At 38.8% G+C, this 21,363-nt stretch overlaps 1 protein-coding gene and 1 long non-coding RNA gene across 3 annotated transcripts in view; one reads left to right on the plus strand and one right to left on the minus strand.

Annotated features, from left to right (window-relative positions):
• The window catches only part of KIF27 (kinesin family member 27), a 99,283-nt gene extending 95,717 nt beyond the window's left edge, over positions 1 to 3,566 (plus strand). The window contains exon 18 of the mRNA XM_011982757.1: positions 2,682 to 3,566. Within this exon, the coding sequence (XP_011838147.1) occupies positions 2,682 to 3,166 (485 nt within the window). The 3' untranslated portion in view covers positions 3,167 to 3,566. The remainder of the gene's footprint in view (positions 1 to 2,681) is intronic.
• On the minus strand, positions 2,579 to 10,353 carry LOC105541637. 2 transcript variants are annotated; one of them, XR_001006361.1, is made up of 6 exons: positions 10,241 to 10,353; positions 9,022 to 9,094; positions 8,340 to 8,389; positions 4,473 to 4,627; positions 3,024 to 3,137; positions 2,579 to 2,759 (listed from the first exon to the last, which is right to left on the minus strand). It is a non-coding gene; the product is annotated as an uncharacterized LOC105541637 (long non-coding RNA). The 2 variants fall into 2 exon arrangements; XR_001006362.1 differs by lacking the exon at positions 4,473 to 4,627 and having other exon boundaries at positions 2,580 to 2,759; positions 10,241 to 10,352.
• Between the last annotated feature and the right edge of the window lie 11,010 nt (positions 10,354 to 21,363).

Consider the following 21,363-nt stretch of genomic DNA (forward strand, 5'->3'; position numbering starts at 1 on the left):
GCAACTATATTGGGGATATAGTTTACACTATATCCTATCTCATAATGCTACTCTAATATAATGACATGAAACAAGGTTTGTTTGAATTATAAAATGTAGCAATTTATATCAAACTCTGAGTTCCAGAAAATGTTTTACATGCTTAATAATCAGTATCCTAGTTAATAAATAACTATCTTGGTATTTGGTGCAGTGTTTTTTTGTTTGTTTATTTTTTGTTTTTGAGATGGAGTTTCATTCTCGTTACCCAGGCTGGAGTACAGTGGCGCTATCTCAGCTCACTGCAACCTCCACCTCCTGGGTTCAAGCGATTCTCCTGCCTCAGCCTCCCGAGTAACTGGGATTGCAGGTGCCACCACCAGGCCCGGCTAATTTTTTGTATTTTTAGTAGAGACCATTTCGGCCAGGCTGGTCTCGAACCCCTGACCTCAGGTGATCTACCAGCCTCGGCCTCCCAAACTGCTGGGATTACAGGCGTGAGCCACCGTGCCTGGCGGTTCAGTGGGTTTTGATAGAAGACTGTCTACAAGACTTATATTTTCTTTGAATATTTTTGGCATTTTCATATTGCAGAAAAATTCATCTTTTGACTAAAATATCTTGGGTCACTTGATGGTCATCCTATGTTACAGTGTATACGTTTTCTAACAGGATAAAATCAGTTTTATATGAACCTGCATTCTCTCTACTTATATTTAAACCTATCCTTGTATCAATTTAAATCACTATAAAACTATGTGTAAGGATAATAGAGTCAAAAGATCTGGGGTGGAATCCTTACTTCTTTCACTAGTCATCTGACCTTGGTCAAATTAATCTTTCCCTAGTTGGTTCCCTCAATTATAAAATTCTGGAAAAGGGAAACTTTCTTGTGAAGAATCCAACTGGGCTTTGGAGTGAGCCTCAGCAATGAGCCTCTTATCATCTTTTGAAAATAAGATGTCTTACTCCTTCCCCCAGATACCATCATCTGGGGAGCACGAATTTTTTTTTTTTTTTTTAGAGTTGGGGTCTCGCTCTGTTGCCCAGGCTGGAGTGTAGTGGTACAATCATGGCTCACTGCAGCCTCAAACTCCTGGGCTTGAGCAATCCTCCCACCTCAGCCTCTCGAGTAGCTGGGGCTACAGGCATGAACCACTGCATCCAGCTAGGGTGCAACATTTTTAAAAGCTTCCCAGTGACTCTGAAGTACAGCAAAGTCTGGGAGCCACTGTCTGTGGTCAATTTTGTATCAGTTCCATGTAGGAGGATCTAGATCATTTGCTATTTTAGGTTATTTGATTTTGAGGTAATTTTAAAAACTAGAGAGTCAGTTATGTTTTAAACCAGGGGTTACAAACTAGAATGCCTACCTGAGCCAGGGAAGCCAGAGTGAGCAGTGGGGACTGCAGCAGTCATCTAAATGGTCAGTGGCAACTGTGTTCCAGCTGCTGTTGCAATTTAGAAACTGTTAACTCTTACAGTTTTTCTAGAAAAGCTGTAAATCTCTATTTTTATAAGAAACTTTTCAATTTTTAAATTTTGGGTCAAGTATTACTAACATTATAGGCCGAGCAAAACATGTCTCTGGGCCAGATTTGTCTTGGGAGCTGCCAGTGTGCAACCTGTGTTTTAAAACTTTGTCTTTGCAGGACTGGGCCAGGCACAGTGGCTCATGCCTTAATCCTAGCACTTTGGGAGGCCAAGGTGGGCGGATCACCTGAGGTCAGGAGATCGAGACCATCTTGCCTAACACGGTGAAACCCCATCTCTACTAAAAATACAAAAAATTAGCCGGGCGCGGTGGCGGGCGCCTGTAGTCCCGGCTACTCAGGAGGCTGAGACAGGAGAATGGTGTGAACCCGGGAGGCGGAGCTTGCAGTGAGCTGAGATCGTGCCACGGCACTCCAGCCTGGGCGGCAGAGCGAGACTCCATCTCAAAAAAAAAAAAGAAAAAGAAAAACGTTGTCTTCGCAGAATGAAAAGTATACTAAGCATGCATCAATATGTTAAAGTTGGCATTTTTCATCATATTAGGTCTAGTACCTGTAATGCATTTCCCTTAAGCAAGTTTTTGTCTTTGATATCAGATATTCTTTAAGAACCTCTAGCTTTGATCTATTCACTCTAATTCCAGTGGGGTGTCCCCACCTAGGGCGTATTCTCTCATTTCCATTTTGATGACAGAAATTGTGGCGCACGCCCCATAGTACATTCAGACAGCAGAACGCTGCTATCACGCTGGGAGTGCCAACCAAGACCAGATTTCCACACATATAATGCCAAGTCCCAGAGTTTTCCCTTGAGATACGGGGCAGAGCCAATATTATCCAGTGCTGGCATCACTTGGCCATGATTTAGAATTCACTAGTAGCAAGACCAGCAGAGAAGGCAAGCATGGAAAGGCACAAGAGGCGCCCAAAGCACTCTTATGTTTCCAGGGAGTACCAAACCCCTGAAAGACTATTTCTCAACTCTGTGCCATGAATTAAAGTTGTGAGTTATTCACATGCAAGATGCCTATAAGTGAAATAAAAATATATTCACACATCTGTTCATCTAAAATAAGTCATTTAACAAAAAAGTTGAAAACCATTATGCATATTGGGTGATAATAATGTATTTATGTTAAGATGTTTTGATTAAAACACCTAATTTTGAGGAAATAATATCTAATTTTTTGGTTTGGGGATTATTTTTAGATCATGAGGCTGGAGATGGAGTCCTGAAGCCAGAAGAAGGAGGCATGCTTTCAGAAGAATTAAAATGGGCATCCAGACCTGAAAGTATGAAATTAAGTGGAAGAGAAAGAGAAATGGACAGTTCAGCAAGCAGCTTAAGAACACAGCCAAATCCTCAGAAGCTCTGGGAAGATATCCCAGAATTACCTCCAATTCATAGTTCTTTAGCACCCCCCAGTGGGCATATGTTAAGTAATGAGGATAAAACAGAAATAGGTGATAATCAGTTTACAAAATCTCACAGTCGACTATCATCCCAAATTCTGGTTGCGGGAAATGTGGGACAACTTCATGGTATTACACCGGTAAAACTGTGTCGAAAAGAATTACGTCAAATTTCCGCCTTAGAACTATCATTGCGACGTTCCAGTCTTGGAGTTGGGGTTGGATCAATGGCTGCTGATTCCATCGAAGTATCTAGGAAACCAAGTGACTTAAAAACTTAGATATTTAATAATAGAACTTTTAGTAGATATGTAAAAAGATTCCTTTTTCTAACCTGTTAAAAACTAAAGCTCAATTTCACTACCTCTTTCCTCAGAATAAAGGAAGAAGGGGAGGAAGGAATCTGTAATTCTTTTATATACTATAGATGTGTACATCTTCTATAGAATACTTGGGAAGTTTAATTTATATTTCCATAGTAATCAAACATGTTTTCCAATACTTGATAACATTTAAATATTTACATTTATAAATACACTTAAATGTTTTTCCAGGCATATTTGAAGAATAAAACTAATAATAGACTCAAATATCTATCAAGTATGTATTATTATATAAATGTACATTATATTATAAAAGTATTTTACAATATAACTATATTATTGTTATTCTCAAATACAAGTATATTGTTATTTTTAAAAGATCCAGCTAAATATTGCTTTTGTCAGAGGGAGTCACCTGCTGCATATGTGGGCTAAGACAACCTCTCAGCTTTATGGATTGAGGCTCATTTACAGTCCTCAGAGCTCACAGAAATGGTCAGTCTTGACTTTTTAAACATGCTCACTGTTCTGTTTCTGGAATTTTTTTGGATTTTTAAAAATTTATAATGTTATATTTTTTGTTTACTAATATTATGCAATATAAGTTTTCATGCCTTTCCTGCTCTATACACTCAATATATCTCTCACTATGCTACTAAAATTGGGAGAAGTGGATGCTGTTCCATGGAATAGGGAAAGGATAGAATAAAACTAAAGCATTGTAACATTTCAAGAGAAAGAACACTGGTTATGACATCTCCGGTCATACGGAGTATGTCTGTAAAGCCTGAAGTCTCGCCAAAGCATCTTTAATGATCTGATGGGCTTAAGTCTGATATTTTTCTCTACAACCTCCTTAGTCAGGCTTTGCAAACTGGCCAAACTACACTGGGGCTGTAAATATGTCAATGAAATTTTTACTAAAATCTCCAAGTTTTTCTGGCCAAAATTTTACTATATAATGTACAATTTAGTTTGGAATTAAGAACTAAACAGTTTACCCACCAAATGTAGCTTGTACTTTTTAACCATATTTTTCAGTTATAGGAAACATCCATTGTAATGACCTGAGAAATTATTTTGTTACTTAAGTTGTTCTTTGTTACTTTTCCAAACTTTCACTTGTCAACCAAGGTTGAGTTTCTTAAACTTAAATTAATGTTTCGGTGGGGGCTGTAGCAAAACCATCCTGACATGGATGCTTACTCAGAGTCACCCACTTCCTTGCTGAATCCATTTTTTCTGATGTAGTGCTGCTACAGACCTTTTCCTTTGGTCCTTCCCTCTGTTGCTATGGACTTGATCACCTCACATAGGACCCAAACTGTCACCCTGTGCTCAAAGACTTAAGGCTTCCTTTCTCTCATTGCTAGCCCCTAGGGAGTAGAGTTTCTCGGTCTCCTTGCTAAAAACCAGTTCCTTTAGGAAACAAATCAAAACAAAACCAGCTTATAAAAAGGAAAATAGTTTCTCTTTTAAGCATGGTACTAAAATTTATTTAAATTAAATAGATTTCTGTGGACTTACCTGGGAATGAAACAATTTTTAATATTGGTCCAATGAGATACTATTTTCTAAATTTCAAAAAACTAATTTACAAACTAACTGGGAAATTTTATTTTTACCAGATTGAAGTCAGATTCTGGTTTCCAGCTAGTCTTCCATTTTTATAAATTTATGTATATTCATATATATAAATATAAGTCATATAAACCAAAGGTAAAACATACACATTATAAATATGTATAAATGCACTGACCTTTTGCCATTTTATATATGTATATACACACTTGTATATATACAAGTATATAAGGAAATGTGTATTTCCACAGGTAAAACAAGTATATGTAAATTAATTATTTCTAATTAAGGCATAGCACATTACTTAATCTTACAAGCAATTTATCATTAGGACCTTCATTAATAAATACATATTTATTTAAATATATTATTGCTGTGCTTTGTTGAAGGCACTGACCTTTTACTATTGTCTATATATATACACTTGTATGTAAACACTTGTGTGTATATATAGTATATATATACTTGTATATAAATATAGGGTATACATTATACATTATTTCGTTACATATTTCATATCATATAATGATACATAGTTATATATGGATACACTTTGTATATATACATATAGAAATAATATATAATGGTCAACGGTCAGTGCCTTTAACAAGCATAGCAATAATATATTTATAAATATGTATTTATTAATGAAGATCCTAATTATAAGTTCCTTGTAAGATTAAGTAATGTGCTATGCCTTATTTAGAAATAATGTATTTAAGAATGTATTCTGATACTGGAATCCTACTTGCTCAAGAAATTAACACATACTTGTTTTACCGTGGAAATACACATTTCCTCAAAGCCAACTCACTAATAAAGCAAAATTTATATGAAAACAACAATGATTAGGTTTGATTATGCAACTGTGAGTTGATTTCTAAATAACAAAGGTATGGTTTCTTCCTGCCTTTTGGTGAAACATATATCCTTTATATAGTATGAGAGATTTCATGCCACATATGCAAACACACATATAAATAACGTCATGAATAATATATTCTGGAAATGAACCTCTGGTCATTCTAGTTTAGTCAGCGTTCTCACAAAGGAAAGAAAAAATCAGACACCTACCCAAGGCAAGTAAAATTATTGTTTTACATTTACAAATAATGATTTTACTCTTTTTCACATGCTTTTTCTAAACATTTTGTCACTTTATTGCCTTTTTGCATGTATATAAAATGTTTGTGGTTTTCTTTTTTTTATTACGTTCTTTTTTTCTCTAACAGTAATAAAGCATTTGAAAGGAAAAATATTTGTAAAGTACTAGTTACTTTCCTAACTCTAGAGTGTTATAGCTAACAGATGGAAAATTCTGTAAGGTGGGAACCACAGGTGGTGAGAACATCGATGAAGGTGCTTTTGTGCTTTAATGTGTGCTTTATTTTTGTTAATGTATTTTTTTATTGTTGCCTCAGTGCTTCATATCTTCATGAACTCAGGGTCCAAAGAGTCAGCAAAAATATGATCTTCATTAATTGTGGACTAGATTGCCATTAGCCATTGCCTTGTTCAGTCTAGGCCAATAAAGTGAGGAATGCTTATTTGAGACTAAATTCCTTATATAGAAAAAAAATAAAAGTCTTATACTAAGTTTTGGAATGACTATCAGGGAGTGAAATCCTCAGTGGGAGTTGGGTTCTGTGGTCAAAACAAATTCTCATACATTAAATGCAAGTATGACATATTTTGATTTTTCACTTATTTCCTTAGGCACCTAGTTGTGACTTTCAAACAGTGGGGTATCAGTATTTAAAAGTTCAGGTAGAAAGTTACTTATGTCCACAATTCCTCTCTCAACTTCATTGGAATTTTTTTAAAAAAATTCATCATGTATATTTTACATTTAAAGTTATAACAGATTGTAGGCTGCCTTAACACTGATAATATATTCTTCTACATTTATATTTTCAAAAATTGAAAATAAAGGCGAGAATGAGATCCATCTGCAATAAGCATCTCAAAAGCATTGGGCATATAGTACTTTTGAGCTTATGTTGGCAGACGTACACCAAGGGTAGGGTACTGGGGAGCCTCTGCCCAATTAGGAGAAGTATTTTATCACTGTCATTGCTGCTGATAAAAGCAGGCTCACTTTTCATAGGTTTTTTTGTTTTTAAATTATCTGTAAATAATGCATCCCTTATTGCCTACACCAAGGTTGACTGCAGCGATTCCTTCCATTCCTTGGACTGTACTGCATACAAAGATAAAGCATCAAATACTGGAATAGTGTTTGATCTTTATAATGGCTTTCATGTTGACCCCAACATGACTTCAACATGGAGGTAATCAGAACAAAAGAAATTATGAAAAGAAATCCCAGAAAAAGTTGATGTTACAATGATAGCTTTTGATATTTTGCATAGTTCTCATTTGTCTGTTTTTATGTTTCCTTCAGGAATTTCTACAGTAAGTCAACAGAATTGGCACTATTTGAAATGCTAACTGTAATTTGATTGAAACCAAATATATTGAATTAGACTTACATGTTATGTTCTACTGGTTAATTATAACACACAACTCTATTCAGTTATCTACAGTACTTTTAAGAGAAAAATACAGGGCCCGGCCCTGTGGCTCACGCGTGTAATCCCAGCACTTTGGGAGGCCAAGGTGGGTGGATCATGAGGTCAGGAGATCGAGACCATCCTAGCTAACACGGTGAAACCCTGTCTCTACTCAAAACAAAAAAAAAATTAGCTGGACATGGTGGCGGGCACCTGTAGTCCCAGTTACTCGGGAGGCTGAGGCAAGAGAATGGCGTGAACCTGGGAGGCGGAGCTTGCAGTGAGCTGAAATCGTGCCACTGCACTCCAGACTGGGCAACAGAGCTAGACTCCGTCTCAAAAAAAAAAAAAAAGAAAAACACAACAATCTTAAAGTCTGTTATAAAGAGCAAGATCCCTATATGCCTAAGGAACAAAATCATTCACAAAAGAAGATAAAATTCAATATATTTTTTAAAATGTATACTTAATGATTCTTGGAAATTTGAAACTATTATTATATAATTAAAGTAGACCAAAAGGAACTATTTTTAAACCTTATTTGTATACTGTATTATTGTGTTTTCAAGCTTACTACAGTACATATACAAAGCAAGGTACAATTTTTCAAGTCCAATATGGTAAATATTGTTAGAAGTTATGTGATTGGCTGGGCACAATGGCTCACACCTGTAATCCCAGCACTTTGGGAGGCCGAGGCAGGCAGATCACGAAGTCAGGAGTTCAAGACCAGCCTGGCCATGGTGAAACCCCATCTCTACTAAAAATATAAAATTAACCAAGTGTGGTGGCACACACCTGTAGTCCCAGCTACTCGGGAGGCTGAGGCAGGAGAATTGCTTGTACCCGTGAGGCAGACGTTGCAGTGAGCCAAGATCACGCCATTGCACTCCAGACTGGGCAACAGAGGGAGACTCCGTCTCAAAAAAAAAAAAAAACAAGTTATGTGGTCTGAAGTGTCTTATTTTTAAACGAACCATTCCTTGGACCCCACTCCACACTTACCAACAACAAATTATAGGCATGTACTTACTTACCTTTCATTTCCCACAATGATCCAGGATTCCAATAGCTCTAAGACAGATGACTGGAGTGGGAGGGAGACAGGAGGGAAGGAGGTTTATTTGAAAGCATTCCATAGACAAGCAAAGGATTTTCAAAAAATATTTTGAGAGAATATATTTTTCTGGCATAAGGACTGAAACTTAAATTCAACCTTTGGCTATCTCTAGACACTAAAGAATACTCTTGATTAGTACTGGCTTTGCCATTTAAAAATAGACAACTATTTTTTATACTGGTTTTTATTTTTTATACTGGTATATTTTTATACTGGTTCCTTTTCCTATATTTACTATTCACTCAGGATATTATGAAAAGAAGCCATCCTAGATCATATTTGAATATAAATTATGGAGCCATTCAATAGAGAATTACAAGAAATAGCAGTTTGTGGTAAATTCCAATCACCTAACAACATACACTGAAGGAAGGCAGTTAGGACTTAAGTGATCTTACCTTTGAAGAACCATGAATGATACGCCAAAACAAACAAACAAAAAACTGCTGTAGGCAAAATGGGATTTATTTTTGCAAAACAATGATATCTCAACTATTTTGCTTATTTTTTCCCTCTGCTAAAATATCCCTGAATTTGTCTATTGAAAAACCTGTGTATAAAAAACTTTAATTCAAGATTACAAGCCAGCAGCTACTGGCCTGCCTTGAGAGGCTGGATTAACATTACTCATTTTCATATGTGGGCTGTAGTTGAACTTCACCGTCCTATCCTCTAGGAGTGAAAAGCAGTGAGGAGTTATCTGAGTTCAACTAATTGATCATTTTCATAATTTATAACTATTAAAGTCAAAGTGTTGTTGTTACTTTCTAGCATGCTTTTTCTAGATGGGAATAATGAGAATAGGGCAAGGTATTTTAATACTGAGGAGTTAATCTCCTTTTGAAATTTCCATCACCTGGGAGGGTTGGGCAGCATCTGAATTGTTCCATTCAAGGCCTGGGGCTAAGCCCATCTGTTTCACCAGATACTTTCCTGGCTAGCTCCAGGTGTCACCAGCTGTTAGACATGACTAGAATGACACAGGCTGTAATTTTATTAATAGAGTACATTAAATGATATTTTCTAAACCAGTCTTTAAAAAAAATCTATTTATGAATCACTACCCCGCATCTAAAATCAAAATCATATTTTTCAAATGCAACACAAAGTAATTAGGAGGGAAATTACTATTTTTGCTACATAGTAAATAGTCTTGCTTTATCAAATAAATGCTTTATCAAATGAAAGCACTTTCAAAATTGAAGCGTCATATATGTTTAAGATTAAATGATAAGTAGGTTTTCTATACAGCTGGATGTCAAAATGGGATAACTGGCACACATGGTTGTTTATTTTATATATATGCAAATCATAAGACATCTTCTAAACAAATTCTCAGTTTTAGTTATATATATCTTCTAAACAAATTCTCAATTTTAGTTATATATGTTTCAACAGTATAAATAAGAGTATTCTCTGGAAAGATTCATGTGAATTCTAGCAAAAATGTTTTAAAGACTTGCTGAATCTATTTTTATAGGCATAGAAATGCTTCATGGCTATTTCTTTGATTTATGAGTGAAAGAGGATGTTTTCTACTGGATCTTTGACCACCAGTTTTTGGCTATTTATTACTTATTTTTTTAGTAACAATTACATTTGTAAGTTGTTGAACTATGTCTAGAAAAATAACTTTTCTTAAAACTGATATGAATTTTAAACCCTATTTTCCCCCAAAGAAACTATAAAACAAGAAGTTAATTTTTTTGCACAAGTATAGGTATATGATCAAATAAAAAGCAAATCAGTCTTCATTTAGCATCTGAGACTTTTAGCTCCTAAATACAAGAAGTGTATTATAATTAAATTTAACATTACCATAGTGGCCTATCCTTCATAAACATTCAGAGGGAAACTCATTCCCCTTAGTTTGCAAGTATTTGCCAGTGTAAGGAATACTTTTTCTCTAGATCACAGCACCTATGACCTGAGCAGCCAAGTAAAGAGAGGGTCAAGACTTTAAGGGTAATGGAACCTACAATCATAAGTATTCTAGTCGATTGTGAACAAATAAATCAGAAAAGAAGAATACTAACATACAGTTTTCCTGAGTTACCTTAAGTGGTATGAGGTATTCTTAGTAAGGTTTATTACAAAATTCAGTATCTCCCATGAGAAAGGAAGCTAGGTTTAAGCATTTGATTATGTGAGTTTAGTTGGCCCTTCACCCTTCAAGACATGGGCCAGCACTGTGGGGTTAAGTTCTTACATGGGAAATAATCTGTACCTCTTCCAAAGGGTGGGCTGGTAGCTAAAGTTATTTATTTTCTGAAAACATTAAAAAATGGCATCTATATGTAAATGCTAAAATGTAAAGATGGGAATTTCTACAGGCTTTTAATTTATAGGCATTTCCCTGCTTTATATTTTCTATCAACCTTTATATTTTTGCTGATAGAGTTGAAAACTAAAAGCCCTATCCCTCAAGGAACTTATAGTCCAGTGATACTACTTATGGAGAGAGTAAATCAGGGTAAGGAAATAGAAAATTAGGGGTGCTTTTTCAGATGGTAATAATGTTTCTGAGCTCATATATACATAAAGCTGTAAGAACTACATGTAAACATACTGATCAAAAAATGCTTCTGTAATGCATGCATGCTCAAAAGGAGCAAGTATCATAAATTGTATCTCAACATGGAAATCACATCCAACCAGCTTTGATGGAAGAAGAAGAGCACTTTACAGTTTTAAGTCTTACATTTGGGTCTTTGATCAATTTTGAATTAGTTTTTGTACATGGTATGAGGAAGGGGTCCAACTTCATTATTTTGCATGCAGATATCCAGTTGTGTCAATATAATTGGTTGAAAAAAACTATTCTTTCCTCATTAAATTGTCTTCATACATTTGTTGAAAATCAATTGACCATACAGGTTTATTTCTGCACTCAATTTTATTCCACTGGTCTATATGTCTGTCCTATGAAAGAACCACACTATCTTGATTATGTAGTAAATTTTGATGTCAAAGTGTGAATCCATGAACTTTGTCTTCTTTTCCAGTATTTGTTGGTTATTTGGGGTCCCTTAAGTTTCCATATGAATTTGAGGACCAGTTGTCGATTTCTACAAAAAGGGAGACGGAATTTTGATAGGAATTGCATTGAATCTATAGATCAATTTGGGGAGTACTGCCATTTTAGCAATATTCAGTCTTCCAATCCATGAACTTGAGCTGTCTTTCCATTCTTTTAACCATGTTTTTTAGTTTTCAGTGTACATATCTTACACTTCTTTGGTTAAATTTATTTCTAAATTTTTTTTTGATGCTACTGTAAGTGGAATTGTGTTCTTAATTTCATTTTCAGATGGTTCATTGCTAGTGTCAAGAAATACAACTGCTTTTTATATATTGATCGCTATTTATTTTTAGTGGATAGTAAATTGGTTTAAGAACACATGCCATGAATCAAGAAACTTAGATGGTGCTTACCATACAAACTAATTTAATGAGCAGAAACCCCAACTACTTTTTTGTTGTTGTTGATAAAATTTTAGCTGTTTATTTTAAAGACTATTTCTTTAGGAATTGTTTCTATTTTATTTCTAGGCTAAGGGTGGTAAGAGCACAGTAGGTCATTTGGCATTTGTAGTCTATAGTATGAGATCTTTCATATGTATTTTTCCTATAAGTGAAACACAAAGGAACAATCCTGAGCAACCCATGTCTCTCTGTATCTTGAGAATACTTTCTATGTATTCCTCAATGCTATATACTGTATTTTAAAGATTATACTGCTGACAAAGTTAATTTATTCAATAAACTTCTATGCGCTAGGTCTTCATGCTGAGTGCTAAATGCTAAAAGAAACAAAGCTTAATAAACCACAGATCCATCTGCCAAGGAACATACAGCCTGTTGAGGAAAGACAAGTAAACAGGCAGTTACATTTGAATTTGTTCATGCAACAACCATTTGAATGCAAACAATGAGCCTGGCACTGTATGAGTAAAACAGACCAGGTCTCTGCTTTTAAGGGCTCACAAAGTAAAGAGGAATATAATGACTCTGGTAAAAATATAGAGGGTACTGTGGGAGTATGGAGGAAGGGCATCTAACTTTTAGGGGTAAGTGAGAATACATGGTATTTGGTTTTCTGGTTCCTGCACTAATTCGTTTAGGATAATTGGCCTCCAGCTGCACCCATGTTGTTGCAAAGGACATGATTTCGTTGTTTTTTATGGCTGTGACTATTTTGTTTTTCTTGGAGTTTATTATTTTCTTCTTCTTCCTCCTTCCTCCTTCCTTCTTTCTCCTTCTTCCTCCCCCCTCCCCCTCCCCCTCCTTCTTTTCTTTTCTTCTCCTCTTCCTCCGCTGCTGCTTCTGCTTCTGCTTCTTCTTCCTTCTTTCTTCTTTCTTCTTTCTTCTGACGGAGTCTGGCTCTGTTGCCCAGGCTGGAGTGCAGTGGTGTGATCTTGGCTCACTGCAAGCTCCGCCTCCTGGGTTCACACCATTCTCCTGCCTCAGCCTCCTGAGTAGCTGGGACTACAGGCACCCGCCACCACACCCAGCTAATTTTTTGTATTTTTAGTAGAGACGGGGTTTCACCATGCTAGCCAGGATGGTCTCGATCTCCTGACTCCTGATCTGCCCGCCTAGGCCTCCCAAAGTGCTGGGATTACAGGCGTGAGCCACTGTGTCTGGCTATTCCCTTTTTCTTAAGTAGCTTAGTTTTATCTCTCTCTCTCTTTCTCTCTTTTTTTTTTTTTTGAGACTGGATCTCATTCTTTCACCAAGGCTGGAGTGCAGTGACGCAATGATAGCCCATTGCAGCCTCAATCTCCCAGGCTCCCACCTCAGCCTCCTGAGTAGCTGGGACTACAGATGTGTACCAGTACACCTGGCTTTTTTTTTTTTTTTTTTAAGGTAGAGACAAAGTCTCAAAATGTTGCCTGGCCTAGTCTCAAAACTCCTGAATTCAAGCCATCCTCCCGCCTCAGCTCCCAAAATGTTGGGATTACAGATGTGAGCCACCACACCTGCTGGTTGCTTAGTTTTCTCTATACCTATCACAATTACATCTCCGTATTTTCCACCAGAGTTGTGAAATTTTGTTCAAAAGGTTCAGACATATTAGGTAATCCATCATTTCCATTTTCTTTTCTTGGAGACATCCCTTCTAGAGGCTTCCATCCTCCAGTGTGCTCTCCAGGCCTGCTACACAGCTGACCTCCTGGAACCTCTCTTCACCTTCATCTAGGGCAGGGGTGTCCAATCTTTTGGCTTTCTTGGACCACATTGGAAGAAAATGAATTGTCTTGGGCCACACATAAAATACACTAACAATAGCTGATGAGCTAAAAAATAAAATAAAAAATCACAAAAAAGTATGTTTTAAGAAAGTTTACAAATTTGTGTTGGGCCACATTCAAAGTCGTCCTGGGCCACACACCACGGGTTGGAAAAGCTTGATCTAGGGAATTCTCTTTGTTTTCTGCTTTGTTGGAGTTCCGGTTTACCAGATCCCACGTTTTTCTGTTTCTTTTTCTTTTTTGAGACAGACTGTCACTCTGTCACCCAGGCTGGAGTATAGTGGCATAATCTCAGCTCACTGCAGCCTCTGCCTCTCAGGTTGAAGTGATTCTCCTGTCTCAGCCTCTCAAGTAGTTGTTATTACAGGCATGTGCCACCACATCGGTTTTTGTTTTTTTTTTTAATTTTTTAATTTATTTTTGGTAGAGATGTGGTTTCACCATATTGGCCAGCCTGGTCTCAAACTTCTGGCCTAAAGTGATCCACCCGCCTCAGCCTCCCAAAGTTCTGAGATTACAGGTGTGAGCCACTGTGCCCAGCCACATGTTTTTCTGTTTCTTGATATACACCTTTACTTGGATGGAGTGCTCCTTCCAGCAGTTTCCTGAGGGAGAAGAGTATACGGAAGCTAAAATTTTTGAGAATTTCTTGATTTTGACATGTTTTCTCGCTTTCTGCACTGCTTTTATTTCCTCCAAGTCCTTTTTTTCTTTCTTTCTTTTTTGAGACTGAGTTTTGCTTTTATTGCCCAGGCTGCAGTGTAGTAGCTTGTCCTCAGCTCACTGCAACCTCTGCCTCCTGGGTTCAAGCAATTCTCCTGCCTCAGCCTCCCAAGTAGCTGGGATTACAGGTGTGTGCCACCACGCCCAGCTACTTTTTTGTATCTTTAGTAGAGATGGGGTTTCACCATGTTGGCCAGGCTAGTCTCGAACTCCTGACCTCTAGTGATCCACCCTCCTCTGACCTCTAGTGATCCAACCACCTCGGCCTCCCAAAGTGCAGGGATTATAGGTGTCAGCCACCACACCTGGCCACTGAAGCTCTTTTTTTTTTTTTTTTTCTTTTCTTGTTTGTTCATTGTAGGTTCTGTCTTTCATGTAAGGAGGTTTCTTCAAATAAATGGAGATAATCAGCTGTTCACCACATTCAAGAATAAGGTGATAGCTGGGCATGGTGGCTCATGCCTGTAGTCCCAGCTACTTGGAAGGCTGAGGCAGGAGGATCTTCTTTGTTATTATTATTATACTTTAAGTTCTAGGGTACATGTGCACAACGTGCAGGTTTGTTACATAGGTATACATGTGCCATGCTGGTCTGCTGCACCCATCAATTCGTCATTTACATTAGGTATTTCTCCTAATGCTATCCCTCCCCCAGCCCCTACTCCCCAACAGGCCCCGGTGTGTGATGTTCCCTGCCCTGTGTCCAAGTGTTCTCATTGTTCAGTTCCCACCTATGAGTGAGAACATGTGGTGTTTGGTTTTCTGTCCTTGTGACAGTTTGCAGAGAATAATGGTTTCCAGCTTCACCCATGTCCCTGCAAAGGACATGAACTCATCCTTTTTTATGGCTGCATAGTATTCCACGGTGTATATGTGCCACATTTTCTTAATCCAGTCTGTCACTGATGGACATTTGGGTTGGTTCCCAGTCTTTGCTATTGTGAATAGTGCCACAATAAACGTACATGTGCATGTATCTTTATAGTAGCATGATTTATAATCCTTTCGATATAGACCCAGTAACGGGATTGCTGGGTCAAATAGTGTATTTAGTTCTAGATCCTTGAGGAATTGCCACATTGTCTTCCACAATGGTTGAACTAATTTACACAGGCAGGAGGATGATTTGAAATTAGGACTTTGAGGTCAGCCTGGGCAACACAGAGATACTCTATCTCTAAAAAACCTTTAAAATTTGTATTATTATTTTAGAGAGTCTCACTCTGTCAACCAGGCCGGAGTACAGTGGTGCAATCACAGTTCACTGCAGCCTCAAACTCCTGGCTCAAATGATCCTCCAAGCCTCAGCCTCCCAAGTAGCTAGGACTACAGGTGTGTACCACTAGACCCATCTAATTTTTTATTCTTTTCTGTAGAGATGGGATCTCACTATGTTGCCCAAGCTGGTCTTGAACTCCTGGGCTCAAGTGAGCCTCCCACCTCAGCCTCCTAAAGTGTTGGGATTACAGGTGTTAGCCCGTGCGCCCAGCGAAAATTTTTCAAATAAAAGAATGAGGCAATCAAATGTTGACAAGAGCCCTCGTAGGTACAATCAGGGATTGCTGACTATTGGGCTGACCGTAGGAGACAGGCAACAAGCCACACTCTTCACCATGGGATCCCCACACCTCAGTATTTGGAGACCTCTTCTCTTGGAGCAGCTGGTTTTCCCCTAAGAGGAAGCTTCCAGTCTCTTGACAGGATCCCAGTATTCTAGGATCTGAATTTGTGAATGAAGCTGGGGGAAAGGGGTCTGCCTTATAATTTAATATGCACAAGTTCACTTAATTCTGCTTTTCTGTGTAGTGAGTCATCCCTGTCTTCAGCTCTGCCTGGTGCCCGGGAGAGCTCTGAATCAACCTCTCCAGAAAGTAAACCACCTATCTTCTGGTGAATTTGGGCAGCATGGAATGGAGTAGGGTATATAGGGGAGGCAGGATCTCATTCTCTTTAGAAAACATTCACAGTGAATTCTCCTTTTCAGCCCTGCTCTCCCTCTACTTTCGAAGAGAAGGCAGCTCTAGTTTTAGAGCCTTTCCAGGGTGCTGTGACATGGATAGGTTCACTTAACGGCTGGTTCTGCCTCCTCCCAAAAGCTTAAGTAGTCACTTTGGAGGCTTTGGTAAGTCAGTGATCACTCATCCATCTGTTTTCCACGTTCCTAAGTTTTGTTGGCATTTTATTCAGCGGGGAGCTCTTTCCCTGTTTGCTTTTTCTTTATAGATTTATATCTTTTTTATTCCTTTACTGTCATTTTAATGAGGTCTCTGGAGTAAGTGGAGACAAACGTGTGTTCAATGAACTATGCTTAACCAGAAGTCCCTTGCCACTGGGTTTTAACATGTACAGATGTAATGAACATTTTCTAAGTAGGGAAAGTCCATGTACAGTCAAAGCAATTCCATAATAATTAGAAATAAGTATGATAATAGAATAACCATACCTAACTTAATGCTTACATGTACTTGTAGTCTTTAGAATGGTTGTGTGTGTGTGTGTGTGTAACGTGTCTTATCCTCACAATAACCTCATAATTCTACCCCTAGCAGTCTGAGTCCAAAGCCCCTACGTTATATAACATAGTACATCATTTCCCAAGCTACGAGTAATCTTATTTTCAATTTATCAGGTCTTTAGTCAATCCCCACTTATTGTTAACTTAAGCTATAACTGAAGTTTTAATTTTTTAATTTTTAATTTTAAGTTTTGGCCCAGGTGCTGTCGCTCATGCCTGTAATCTCAGCACTTTGGAAGGCTGAGGTGGGTGGATGACTTGAGATTAAGAGTTTGTAACTAGCCTGGCAACATGGTGAAATCCTGTCTCTACTAAAAATACAAAAAATAGCCAGGCATGGTGGCATGCACCTGTAGTCCCAGCTACTTGGGAGGCTGAGGCAGGATAATTGCTTGAACCGGGGAGGCGGAAGTTGCAGTGAGCTGAGACTGCACCACTGCATTCTGGCCTGGTTGACAGAGCAAGACTCCATCTCAAAAATAATAGTAATTTTAATTTTTGTGCATACACAGCAGGTGTATATATTTATGGGGTATATGAGATGTTCTGATACAGATGTTCTGATTATGCAATGAATAATAATCACATCATGTAAAACAGGGTATCTAGCTCTTTATAACCGAGGTTTTTAATGTAGATTTTGAACATTTACTGTGCATTGTTTGATGTGGCAGAGCTAGCATCACTGTAGATGTATCTACTTGAAATACACGTTGGAGGTAGGACAGAGTAGTCTATGACAAGTTTTAAAGCACTGTCATTTAAATTGGAAAACCTGGCATGTGTCTGGTTTATAATACAGACAGATGGGCATTTCCTGTAAAAGAAGGCAGTTACCATTGTAATTTGAGAGGTCGGAGAGAAGCAATTAGAAATCTTACTTTAGCAACATAAAACGTGAAAGCATCTGTTTAATGAAATGTGATATTTGCAAGAGTTTAACATATTAAACCACTGATGTCCCTGTGCAGCCTAATTTGGAGAATTCAACCCCTCACTCATAGATGAAAGATTTTAGTACTAGGGCTACTATCACTCTCTCCAAAACTACACACTACTACAACACTATTGTGGTATTACTCTTGCGGTAATTCTTTGTGAGGGGTATGTGTATATATGTATGTACGTATGTAGAATAGATATATATAACTAGGTGGATGTTCACTCAAAATCCTTACTGCATCTCAATTCCTTGACCTCCCTACAGAGGATCTTGTACCCTCTGGTACCTCAATTATCCATTCTCAAATGCATTCCTTACACTCTAATATTACTGATAACTACAGCCCCTCCTCTAATTTAATTCAAGCCTCCACTCTCCAACCATCTCTTATCGTTCCAAGGTCATTCCATATAGTAACTAAACTTCAACAATTCTTCAACCTAATCAAAAACACCAATTCAGTCACTCTACCATCTTTCTACCGTTCTTCACTCCTCTCGTAACTTTACTTCTTACCACTTCTGAAATTATAAGGCCTCCTTTGCTTCTACCATCACCAACTCTGCCCTTAGCTCCTCATTATGCTTGCCTGGTCAAATCTCAGTCCTGGTTACTGCCAAAACTGCCTACTCAGTGCCTGCACATGAACAACTGATTATGGCTGGAGAAAATTGCATAACCAAGTGGCTAGCCTCACTCTAAATTCATGACCACTTATTCAATGGGGCTCTTAGTAATGCCTGGAAACTTTACCATGTTCTTTAGTCAGTTCATTCTCCCTCACTCAAACTCTGATTTCACCTCCCTTCTTCTCTCTTCTTTTCTCATTACTTCCCATTAAGGACTACATTACCTATAGTGGGCTAAACTACTATAACAAATAGACTGCAAAATGTTATGGCTCCAACTCAATAGAAATATATCTTGCTCACATAATTGGGTGTCCAGGTCAGTGGGTAGCTCTCCTTCATCCAGGCACCTTCTTTCTTGTGGCTCTGCCAACTCCGGAGGCTTGTGGTCATCTGCATAACTGAAGTAGAGTCACTGTGTCCACGGTCCAGCTGGCAGAAAGGAAAATGCATGAAAGAGGCACAAGTACTCTCAAAGTAAACGCCTTGGCCTGACAGTGGCAGACATAACATCTGCTCACGTCCTATAACTTAATACTTGACCATATGCAACTGGAAGACAGGCTGAGAAAAGCAGTCTGTGTTTTCAGGGAGAAGGGGAGACTAAATTGTGATGGACAATTAGCAGTCTGCCGAAATGATCTTGTTCCTCATTTTGCTGAGAAAATAGAAGCAATGGGAAGGGAAACTACTTTCTCCCACTGTCAAATCTATCTACGTATCTCGGTATGTCCCATATATGTGGGAACTGAGGAAGATGGGATCCCTAGGCCAACCTCGACCAGAAAGGGGATCTTTCTTTCCAGGCTTTCAATGAGAACCATGTGGTCTTAAAGACCCTACTACCTAATCACAAAATGCAAACATACCTTCTTTCCTTGTGCTTTTCAACCTCTGTGGTTTTGGATATTGTTGATCAACACTCCTTTCAGTCCTGCTTTTGTGAAACTCCAATTTACCTTGCTGATGATTCTGCATTACCCTATTCTCCTCCCACTTTCTGTTCTACACCCTTTCTTTGCTGGCTTCGCTCACCTAGATCAGAGCTTCTCAAACTTTTTGATGTGGCACAAATCTCTTTGGATTCTCGTTCAGTTGAAGATGCTGGTTCAGCAGGTCTGGGGCGGGCCCTGAGATTCTGAGTTTCTAACTAACGTCCTCATGTCAGTGCTGCTGGGCCACTGACCACGTTTTGAGGAGTGAGACTCTAAAGAGGGTGTTTTCCAAGATTCTGACCATTGTCATCTTCTTTTATCTCACAGCAATATCACCGCCAGGCTGATTATTAATGAGTCTATTTTCTAGTTCGGTCCTCTTTCTCATACTACAAAACCTTTATTTCTAACATATTAGTGTCCATGGCTCTCTGGCTGTCTTGACAACCCTTTGAATTCTTAAAATGTCCAAATCTAAACTGATCTTCTCTCAAGAAGTAGCTCCTCCTTTCCTTTGTTTGTAATTGTCCCTTTTCAATCTTGCAATTATCTACAAACTCAAAACCTCCACTTTCTTTGATTTCTCTCTTCCTACCCACAATTAATCAATCAGTTGCCAAATTCTATAGATTCCACACGCACATCATCTCTCAACCATGCTCTTTTAAATTCCCCTGGCTGTCCCTTTAGGTCAGACTCATCATTACCTTTTACCTGGCCTACAGTAGAACTGTCAGTTTTTCCACCTCTAATTTCTGCTTCCCCTCACAGATAAATCAATAGTGCAAAGAAAAAAAACCTCCTTTTCTTCCCCCAAACTTCTAAACCATGAAAACTCAAAATGCTTGAGTTTGAATTGAATACAAATTCATCCATTTGGTATCTTAGGCCCCATACTCCTTTGTCTCTGCCACTTCTCAACATACCCTGGAGTCTTTGCTCTTTCCCCAACACAACTTTCACTGATTCGCCTTCGTATATATACTCATGCTATCCCTTCTTGCTGTAAAACTCTGTCTCCTTCAAGGTCAATCCCAAATGCCTACTCCTTCATGCTGCCTTTCTTTCTTTATCCCCAAGACAGATATACACGGTTCTTTGATTCCCAGCAGTACCCTGCCACTTTTCACATGGAACCTATCATGGTTTGTCTTTTATTGTCTATTTTATCTTTGTTTTATTCCTTAGTTATTTGAAGGCAAAGATATCTTCAACTCCCCTCTGTAACTCTGCAGCATCTTACCTGTGGGGCGTCTACTATTAGTTGAATCAGGGGGATTTATGGAGATAATGTGATGCGCTGGTAAGCTCACAGAATTGGAAGCCAGTACGGCTGGGTGCCGGCTCTCCCGTTTATTAGCTGTGAGGCTTTGGGTAAGTCACTTAACTTCGCCCGTAGTTAGACCACTACTACCTGATGGAGATAACGTTAAAGCGCCCTGCAACTCTACAGGGAACGGAGAAATGTTAGTTATTTTCCTTACAGAGAGCTGATGCAGTCTTGCTACTGGAATCTTGACTTGCAGGACCATCCCTACTTCACTGCCTGGAGGTCGAACCCCACGTAGCAGGGAACCCGGGCTACCAGGTCCCACCGCCCTTTTCCACTCCAGGGCCCTCTAACTGCTCTCCGAGACGCAGGTGATCCTGCCTTGCTGCGGGGGAGTGGCCTGGAGTCTCATTCCCTCGGGAGGCCTCCCTCCTTCCACCCGCTCGAGAGCCCTTCTCTTCCCTGTGACCCCGAAGACCGTGGTGCCGCCGCCTACGTGAGGCGTTTGGACCCTGCCCGGCCCCCGTAGCTCCCCTTCTCCAGCAGGTGGTTCTGGTCCTCTCCCCCAACTCGGGCGCGCACGTCACCGGCGAACCTCTAACCAGCGCCAGCGCCGCCACCAACCGCGAAAATAAACAAACCCCCGCGCACGGCGGACGCGCCAGGCCCCG

This window comes from Mandrillus leucophaeus, unplaced genomic scaffold (assembly GCF_000951045.1).
Source record: "Mandrillus leucophaeus isolate KB7577 unplaced genomic scaffold, Mleu.le_1.0 Scaffold242, whole genome shotgun sequence".
Lineage (NCBI taxonomy): Eukaryota > Metazoa > Chordata > Mammalia > Primates > Cercopithecidae > Mandrillus > Mandrillus leucophaeus.